The sequence below is a fragment of the Melanostigma gelatinosum genome (genome assembly GCF_949748355.1).
Source record: "Melanostigma gelatinosum genome assembly, chromosome: 23".
NCBI classification, from domain to species: domain Eukaryota; kingdom Metazoa; phylum Chordata; class Actinopteri; order Perciformes; family Zoarcidae; genus Melanostigma; species Melanostigma gelatinosum.
In genome coordinates, this window is record NC_136656.1 from 13,970,998 (window position 1) to 13,981,464 (window position 10,467).

At 43.0% G+C, this 10,467-nt stretch overlaps 1 protein-coding gene across 2 annotated transcripts in view; it reads right to left on the bottom strand.

The window, feature by feature from the left end:
* Positions 1–10,012, bottom strand: part of LOC306796442 (arrestin red cell-like) — a 14,604-nt gene extending 4,592 nt beyond the window's left edge. The window contains exons 1-9 of one of the 2 annotated variants that reach the window (XM_079295359.1): positions 9,915–10,012; positions 3,253–3,283; positions 3,082–3,142; positions 1,625–1,669; positions 1,346–1,542; positions 803–930; positions 544–679; positions 365–449; positions 84–156 (exon numbers count right to left, since the gene is read on the bottom strand). In XM_079295359.1, coding sequence (XP_079151485.1) covers positions 84–156; positions 365–449; positions 544–679; positions 803–930; positions 1,346–1,542; positions 1,625–1,669; positions 3,082–3,142; positions 3,253–3,283; positions 9,915–9,937 — 779 coding nt within the window. In that variant the 5' untranslated portion in view covers positions 9,938–10,012. Of the gene's footprint in view, positions 1–83; positions 157–364; positions 450–543; positions 680–802; positions 931–1,345; positions 1,543–1,624; positions 1,670–3,081; positions 3,143–3,252; positions 3,284–9,317; positions 9,454–9,914 lie in introns of those variants that run through there. The other variant, XM_079295358.1, reaches the window with a different exon arrangement.
* Between the last annotated feature and the right edge of the window lie 455 nt (positions 10,013–10,467).

Here is a 10,467-nt window from a genome sequence, read left to right on the forward strand (position 1 = left end):
GTATATCTTCATCGTTCCCAACCCTGGAATACGTAGTTCCAATGAAATAAACAAGAGGACAACATTATAGAAGAAGAACTCACTCTGCTTCCACCTGGGCGACTGCACACTTATACTGGGCCGTGGAGAACAGACAGATGTCGGCATACTGACGAACTGAGAGGAACACAGGAGTTATTTTAGTAGCTCCTTTAGCCCTCAGACGTCCTCCATGTCAGCTCAGAGTTGGATTACAGTAGATGCAGTACTTGACTTAACTGTGGCTCCAAACAACAATAAATTGTTGTCTCAAGTGGTGAAAATGTTCTTTCACTTGTTCATCTGAAATGCTAATAATTGAAACCAAAGTGTGAGTTGGATTTACCGGATATCTTCACCCTCTTCACGATCTTGGTGGAATTGTTGGTGACGTGGACGTTGACACTGATGGGCTCACCGTGGTAGTACAGCTGGAGAGAAACAGAGACTTAGCAGTGTGTGTGTGTGTGTGTGTGTGTGTGTCCCAGTCATCAAACAGCACATCAAAGGGTGCGAGCGTGTCACCTCCTTATCCAGCGAGGCCTCTAGGTGCAGAGCTCTATCGGACAGCAGGAAGCTGCGACTGGCCTCCGCAGTCGGCTGTGGACCCGGCTTCTCCGGAGCGTACTGGACCTTCCGGATCAGCAGTTGCACAGAGTTCCTGCACACACAAAGAATATCATGCAACAGGAGAACGTTGCTCTGGTTTCCTAGAGCAGCACACTGTATTTGTCTTGGGGAGTGTTAGTTTGGTTGTAGCTTCAGGTGTCTGAATGTATTGAACCTCTGGTGGATCTTCTCCTCCACAGTCTTAGCACAGAACGCTCGGAGCTCGTAGTCCACACCGCACGCCTTCCCCGTGTCCTCAGCGCCCGGCTGGAGGGTTACTGAGCAAGGCAGGTTCTGGGGGACCTGACACAAGGCCAAACACGGTGAAATCCAAATTGGTGTGCATAGTAATCTGTAACACTATAATGCTAAACATATCTTAAAAGATATTTTTTTTAAATAATACTGATTCACTGAAGGGAAATCCTTCAGAGGATTCTGCTTCTTAAAGATGCCACTTGTTCTCATAGATTCTTTCAGTGATTCTTTTTCACCAGGCCTACTGCTACTACGGAAGCCCTGAGAGGACAGTTAGAAAAACAATGATTTATTTTCTAAGTCCAGTGTTCATGACTTAATTAAGAAAAGGCGAAAAAAAGTTTTGCCAAGATAATTTTTCGAACTTTCTTTTCTTGTCATTCTCTTAAATTGGCTGTAACACGGACGCTGGTCTGTAACAGCGTCGAGGTGAGGCTGTGTTTGTGTTTAGAAGTCTTACGGTGAAGTGGAAGGGGTAGGCATGCTGACCCAGCTTCTTCAGCAGCCGCTCCTGCAGGCGGCTCGGGGGCGTCTTCGTCTCCTGCAGAGGAGGGAAGGCCTGGACGGTGCTGACGTGCAGATCCTTCCGGAAGGAAAGGCCCAGGACGTCCAGGTCCTCCCGGCCGTAACGGAACGCACAGGTCAGAGTCACAAACACTGAGGACGGACGAAGACATCGATTACATGGGCCGTCATCCAGTCAGTCGGTTACTTTGTGTCCAACTTCTCGTTTTCTTACCTTTTCGATCTTTCAGATACTCTTGGTCTACAAGGAGCACTCCATCTAGAGAACACACACACATATACACACACACACACACACACACACACACAGCACCTGAGCAGTGATGTTGAACCAATGCAAATCTAAACATTGTGTGTGTGGTTGTGTGTGTATGTCAGTCAATTTGTTGACGCACACATACTTTCACTTCATCTGTATTTTCCTTAAAGGAACACACACATGTTGGGTGGGAATGCTTTCTCTCCGCAGTGTGTATAATAGTTACGCCCCAATTCAGAGGCCCCATTTCTAAACTAAACACATCTTAAAGGGCCGACGCGGTTTGTCTTATTTCAGGCTCCCTCAAATGCACTCGAGATTTTCTTTTGCCCAAATTTGGACACCTCACATGTGTCCTTTGCAGACCTTAGCATCCCATAATCTAGTGCCCACCAGAGTGCTGAAGGGAAATGTCACAGCTCTGAATATAAACTCTGAATCATGAAAGTTGTTGGTTGAATGTATAGGTCACTGGGACACTGGACTGTCAAATACAGGGTGCTGATGGTGATGGTCTTGGATGAGAATGATGGTGTTGTGAGCTCAAGTCTGACTAGGCTACCTTCGGGGACACATTTCAGACTGAAGACCAGTTAATTGGGGACGGCTTGTGCAATTGGGGACAAAAGCCGTGTCCCCAATCTGGAAGACGTCAGTGGTTAAAGTTAGGTTTAGGGTAGGTCTCCAGGAAATGAATGCAATTCTATGTTATGTCCCCCAAAGTGTCCCAACTAAACATGTGCGTCATAGACTGTATATAAGAGGAGGATGTAGTCACTGCGATATCACCCATTGGTTTGTGGACTGTGGTTTTTAAGTCCTGAGTTCTGCATTTGTTTTCCGTCGCATCTTGGTTTTTGGCCTTCACACTTCGTCTTTAGGCTATCGCCATCTTGTTTTTTTGCAACCAGAAGTGAGAGAGGGTGGCGCTAAGTGCAGCCGAACGCTGACTAAGACATTTTATGGAAACCAAAAATTTACAATTAACTTTCATGGAAAGAAAAGACTCTGTGAAAGGGTTACAATTGCAAGATGAAAACAACTCCCAGACCGGACAACAGCGTGGTAGAGACAAGGTAGCCCCGCCCTAAAGCATCCCCTGCTTTATGGTCTATTGACTCTAAATGGACCATAATGTACTGAATGAACATCATGCTGTATTGAAGAAGACTTGAAACTAGAGATTGAGACCATAAACTCATGTTCACAATGTTTACTGAGGTAATAAATCAAGAGAGAAGTAGAGTCATTGTCTCATAGACTTCTATACAATCAGAGGAGTCGCCCCCTGATGGACATTGGAAAGAATTTTAGAAAGACATTTGGGGCACTTCTGTATTGGCTTCACTTTTCAGACCCAGCGGTCGCTGCCTGGTGTGCGTGCATGCGCGTGTATGTGCGTTTACACTCACCAACTGGATCTACGTGGTCTAGGTGATCTACAAAGTCTCGCTTCCCCAGATAAACTGTGATCTGAGGAAAGAAAGAGAGCAATTAGGATAATCCAGGACAGATGTACGATAGAGGGAGAAGTAATGATAAGAACCTCCACACACACACACACACACACACACACATCCTACCTTGCAGTTGGGGCTCGACTTCTTAAACACTCTGTAAAAAGAGAGAGAGAATATCTTGTGAACAGAGTGTGTGTGTGTGTGTGTGTGTGTGTGTGTGTGTGTGTGTGTGTGTGTGTGTAAAACTGAAATTTGAGATTCATTTATTAACCAATTTAATGATATCAGCAACCTTGGCTGAGCCACACAAATTCAAAGCAGCGCTGTGAATGAAAATGTCCCCCGACGTTATTCAAGCAACACGTGCAGTTTCAAATGTATCTGTCGGCCAATCGTTTGGTCTCTCAGATCTCACAGAAGACTTTTGTTGTATCGCCCCTTTGCCATGTATTGCCATGTGTTAGAAGGTCTTGTCATCTAGGGTCACGTCACTATGTGAGCTCGGCCTTGTGACTTTTCATATGCCGCGTGGGGCGGCAACATCGTGGGGATTATTCCAGATGGAAACTTTCCATTGGAATCAATGGGAAAAACCAGTAATAAAATGAAACTACAGGCTGTATATATTAAGTATTTTGCAGATAGAAACAAACCTTTCATCATGTCATAAGCATACATAATTGTAACACCTTCTAATAGAAAAAATTCAATTTAATGTTAAACTTTAAATTAAAAACATTAAGCATTGAACTTTCATTGATCACCAACAACAAAACATTCCCTATGATCCCCCTTTAAAATAAGACACATTTTCATCTTAGGCCGCCATATCCTGTCCATGGACTTCCTCCATTTTAGACTCGAATGCCTTTCACACTACCCAACATAATTCTTATTGAATGGGGGGCTGCCAAATTATCTGCACGTGATGTAGGACGGCTGCTGAACGGTTACGATTCAATTATATTCGCTATAATTTTAACCAAGACCTAGTTTAGCTGTTTATGTGTATTTTCTTACCAAATAAGTTCACTATTAAAAAAGACGTGATTTCTATATTGATCTTGTGCAACATTTCCAAAGTATTCAGGTGCAATATTCAGCATTTATCGACTGGAATAACATGCTTGAATATCCGGCCGAACTGTCGGCAGCTGAGTTGCATTATGGGCACTATCGGAACCCATCGGCTATCGGTCTGATCACGATTCAGCTTCTTGGGGCAACGGCCGATATATCTGGTGTTCTGTGTTGATAGCGGATATCCGGGACCAAGACCTCCTCTTCAGTGCACCGGTCAATCGTTTACAGTCCGATAAGCAACTTGAGACACAAGACTGGAGTTGGACTTTAGGTCCACATGTACGAACGCATTGTTTCACAACTAGCCAGTTTACAAGCTAACTTTAAGCTAAATCATCATCAACCGATAGCCAGTGGGATAGCAGATTTCTACCAATGTGTTCTGCCTCTTTTGCGCTCCACACGGACTGTTTACCTGCATTCAATTAAAGCCGACTAAAACATGATTGGTCAATACCACTCGGACTACAAACGAAAACTAGAACGCTTCCGATACCAGAATCTTCTGAACCAACCAGGCCACCAGGATGACCCTGACCTGCCCCATCTACGTATAACCTAAAGAATGAACAACCCAAACACACTCTGGTCATTACTGCTAACATTGCCACCACAATATATATATATATATATATAAATAAATGTAAATATGTACAGTATATAACAATATATATGCATGCCAAATACTACCAACACGTCACAAACGCTGGTCACATGACTAACACAGGGACAGTATTCGTCCATGTAGCGTTGCCTGCGTTTCTAAGTAAACAGGGGAACATTAAGGCCTGGTTAGTGTCAAGGATGGACAACAACAAGCTGTTAGTTTAGGATCTCATTACACTCCACTACACACTAATAGCACTGTATAACCACGTCACATTTCCTGTTCTTCAAACACACACACACACACACACATTGGCGTAAACAGAAAGAGAGCAACTAGAAAGCAGCAGCGATGGCTGACAGTACAATGACCTGTTGGACAGAACGTCCCAATAACCTATTTTTAAATGCTCAAAACTGATCCTGGGTGACATTTACTCTCAACAGCCTCTACATGTGTAGCAGAACAGAGCAGATTCAACGACAGCATGGCGTTTGTGGCCCGATTAGATTACAGTACAGAGCATGGAAGACTTGTGATCCTGAGGGAAACATCCATCATCGCAATGGAAAATTGCAATAGCGCTCAACGGAGAACAATAGCAGAAACGGTTTTCAGAGGGACACACTCGTGGAACTATTCAGGACTCATTTGAAGGAAATCTCCACCCTCAGATTCCCTGATATCATAAACAAGGAAAGATTGTTCGTACAGGACCATTCAAACACAAAGGCAATTCAACATGCTTTACATAACACATAAATCATTACAAACCTTCTCATTTTAAAGCACAACAGTTCCCTAAAACATGTTTGTGAAGACATTTGAGGCGAGACATAGTCAATGCAGTAACAGAATCTTGGTTCACATTTGATCAGCGCTGCCTGGTTTGACAGTTTGATCAAAGTTTTGCGAGCCTGGTGCGTTGCGATGGGCTGACCTAATTTGCATAAAGTTGAGGTTGAGGCGCGACTATGCAAATTCAGATACGGGAGAATGGTCGGGCAACCGCGGTGAGCCGAATCTATTATGCAACTCGTGGCCCAATGTCTCGCTCTCCTTAGAACATGAATAGCATCTGTCGACTTCACATACGTCAACGAGTACAGTGGATTTCCAGCATAAGCCGCGTGAGGGGACCGTAGTTGCCTGAACTAGCTTGCAGGCTTCGCTTCATAAAACCATAAAAAAATAAAAGCTGTACGTACATTTGAGTGTCATCGGCATAATTACGATAAGGTGCTCCTTTTGCTAAATTTGAGCTTGTGGGAGCAACAGAAGAGGTCCAAGTATCGAGCCCTGGGGAACACACGTCATGTAAATCTTTGCTTTTCATCAATGCACCTGAGAGGTAGCATGTTTTAACAAACTACACAGACGAGTGTGTGAACAATGTCGCTCAAGTCACAACCTCACGTTTGTCAAATCCAGTGGCGGGCCGTGCATTTTATACCTGGGCCTTCTGTGCTGTCCTACTACAGTTGAATAACCTAACGTTTGAATAATACTAGTGCATTTGGAAAATGCAGAAGCTTAAATTGTGGGAAATATAATGTTTTCGGTGGACTGCGCTCACGTAACAGACAACGGGCTGTGTGACCTTTCAAGCCGTAACTAAAAAAACATAACAAAAAACAGCTGAGGCTACGCTAAACTATCTTAACGGGAAAACAACGCGGCAAATCCCGCAATGACGGGATGCTTCGTCATTAACGGATATGTCAGAATCAATGTAATTAACACAATGACAAGAACATGAACCAGTCACATATATTTATATGACAACAAAGCATGACAAATCAATCCAGCAACACTGCAGCGCTAACACGTGTATTCCACCGCACAGTGAAGAGCACGAGCCATTCAACGATTATTCACATCAGAGGAACAATATTAACCATATCATAAAAACGACACCATAGACAAATCTAACAGTAGCGTTACTACCGTTTAAAAACACAAAAGCACTTCACTAACCACAGCTGCTGTTCACTTAAAGACAAAGTCCATCCTCCTTTCTTTGTTAACAAAGAGTTCAATACCGCGGTTGTACAGAACATCGGTTCAGTTCAGTTCCAGTCAGAGCTCCTCCTGCGAACGTGTTCGTTGAGTTGTAAATCCACTAGGGTCTCAGCAAAAGCCATAAAATGTGCAACGCTTCTCCGCCGCTGTCAGCCAGAAATACCATGAGTACAAATCCTTTTCCATGCTAGCTGTGACCGACCCTTTGATACGATGTCCAGTTTTTCTGGTCTTGAGACATCCTTTCTTCCTCCTTCAGCCATTGAGTGTTAAAAAAACACAACTATATAGGTAAAAAGAAAAAAATAATCTACACCAAGCAAAACGCTAAAAATGTCATAACTTCTTACATATGTTTCAACCTGAACTCTTACTAAATACTAAGATCTGCTATCTAGCTTTCTGTTAGTCAAAAGACACGCTGGCCCACTGACCAATCATGGCGCACGTTAATGCAGACGTACTTAGCAGGCTACCTGGGTAGCAGTAGCACGTCAAAGAATACGCCCAACATGTCAAACTAAAGATCTTGGTTGAAGACTATGACAATCAACAATATCATCCCCATTTACTTTAATCTGCAAAGTCTACCTCGAGGACCTCGAGCCTCTCTTCTATAGAGACAGCATAGAGGTGCAATCTGATTGGATAAAAGCTCTCCTTAAAACAAGCGGTGCTGGAAGCAGCGCTGCAGGCTGGAAGCAGAGCAACAGAGGACGACAGGAGCTGTGCAATGAGAAAATAAGCTAATTGGAAAAAAAATTATAATACATGTAGTGTATTTGTGAAAAATGATTAGATTATAAAATAGCTATAACTTTGTGATTCTGTTTAGGCCAGCAGAGAAGGCTTAGCTGGCCCTGACGGCCCACCACTGGTCAAATCAAGTGTAGTAGGGGTTGAATATTTGCAAACTCTGCAAACTTAGCTTTGCAGAGTTTGAGGAACTGGAGCTATAACAAATATTCTCCAGTCAAAGCCCATCAAAGCAAAGCAGAGAGAAAAGAGCAGAGTGTCTGTGCTGGAGCGCAACAGGAAGCGGGTGAAGGGTATTCCAGGAAATGCAGCCAGCGGTCACCAATAATGTGTTTGCAGGGAGTGTTGAGACTAATCAGCCAATCGGTCCATGTGTACCACCACAAAAGCATAAAACTGTGGCTTCGTCATACATTATTATTATTATTATTGCGGCTTCGTCATACATTATTGTAGAAGAAGATTGTTACTGGCCTACGAGTAGAGCTGTTGTCAAGAGCATTCAGGAGGCCATGTCAGCTTGAAGGTTATGCACACTGCTGCAGTTTTAAGAACATTAGCAGGAAAGTGCTGCCGTTTACATTCTGTGGACAGAAAACAAGGGCAAAGAACAAAATCCACATCCTGATTATCAACAGAAATGTCCATTACTTCCTTAACAGGGGACACACGTGAACCCCTTCCTGTCAACCCCTTATCCTACAGGCAAAAAAAACAACATGTATCATCATAAAACTCAGCTCAGCCGGGCATGAAGCTACTGAGGTCAGCACTGAGGACAGGATATAACCCACAAGATCATTTAAATCTTGTTCACACTTGCAGTTTCACAAAAGTAACTTCTATAAATTGTCTGTTCTAGCCACAAGTGGAATTACATGAAAAACAAATCATCAAATGTCAAGCGATTCGAGAGACTTTGACCGCCGAAGGCTTCTAATTTCTTTGACAAACTAGAAATCCCTAGAAACTTTTTAGAAACACAAAGGACATTTTCATCTCATATTAGTTCATATCATTTTTTTTTATCTTAATTCTAATTTAAATCAAGTAGCTCATGAAAAATAAATCAGTCAGATTACGTATAATTGTCATATTTAATCAACGTTTAAAGACCTAGTTTGTGAAATTTAGTGGCATCTAGTGGCGAGGCTGCAGATTGCAACCTACTGAATACCCCTCCACTCACCCCTCCCTGTTCCAAGAGTGACAGAGAACTATGGTGGCCTTCAGCAACAAGCTCTTTCACTGTACATATGAGTGCTTCACTTTTATTTTCAGACAGACCTGAAGAATGATGCAACTCCCCTTGACAGCCCCTGTGATGTGAGCAGCCTATTTCTGTCTTTGGCGACTCCTAGTGGTACTAAATAAGAAGACACCTTCAGAAAAATCGGTCAAATTCTCCTTTATCTCTACTTTATGGCTCATGTGTTCCTCGTTTTTATATTTAAGACTTTTGCATTGACATTTATGTACAATACACAGGAATAAGTGTCTGTCTTGCTCAAAAATAGACTACAAACAAACACCGACTTGACGTTTGACGTGGCTGAGTTCAACTCCTCTGTTGTAAGAATGATGTAACATAGTAGCAGCGTAGCTACATAAATAGCCAATTCTGAAAGCTACAAATAAGCTAACGCGATGCTAAGTCAAACTGCACCTTGTAAAAGTGAACGGTAAACATAAACGGTAAACAAATAGCGCTGTCACACACCTGTCCGGTTTAACAACGTCTGACATCTTTCTATTGGCTTACTGCAGCCTATAAGCAACCTGAACAACAGTCCACGTAAAAGCAAAAACGATTATTAGCCTATTAGAAGGCAACAACGGTGGCTACATTCTTTCCGCTACAGTGCTCGACACCCCAATACGCCTCGTTTTCTCACAAGAGGAAGTTACGCCAGATCCCCCTTCCAAAATGTATGTATTTTATGGCAAATTGACGCTGCCTTGATTTACGGTCAAACGTAACAGCTGCATGCTGCACATGGCTGGACACGACTTTTTCGTATTTTTGGCATCCTCTCTTCAATTCGGCATTGCTATCAATCGATATGTATTGATAAATAGCTTTTAAAAATCAATTTAAAGTCCTCTCAAATCCAGAGCGTGTCAGAGTCACGTGATTCTGCTCTATTTTCATAGTGTTCGTCGCACACAGTGCGATAAAACAACAGAGATTGAATTGGTCCGTTTCTTACGGGAGATTGGATAGTTCCCTTTTCTCCTTACGAGTTAACGTCGCGTGGCTACGTCTTCAATTCCCGTACCGTGACAGACACACAAGCAGCCTGGACGGTTGTCTTACCTGGTCCCTGCTTTGTCCCCCATCTCCTCAGTGCTGTGTGGAGGGTGTCTTGTAAGTACTGGTCTGTATATGTAGTCTGTGCTGGTCCCGTGTGTCCGCTGCTGCTGCCAGCTTTTTGGAGCAAATTAAGCTTGTTTCCGCAGTTTAGGGACAGAAAACCACGCCTACCTACAATGTGACGGACACCTTAATCCCCAAATATATATACACCTGCAAATCAGCATGAATGCATGCTAACAGTTATATAAGTACGTATTAATAAACAGTGTTGGCTTGGTGGGCTGTTCCATATCTGAGGTAGGCTCCTTGGACTTACCTTTAATTTAGTCAAAGTACCATCATCACTGTGTCAAACTAACTCAATAAAAGTCCTGCATTTATAATCTGCCTGAAATAAAATCACAGAAATGTTGTCATCAGTGTATGAATGGCTGTGAATGATAACATGTAGTGTAAACGTGCTTTGAGTGGTTGGAAGACAAGAAAAGCACGCTACAAGTACAAGTCCATTTACCATTCAAGTCATCAGCTACTGGAGTTGGAGCTAGTTTGA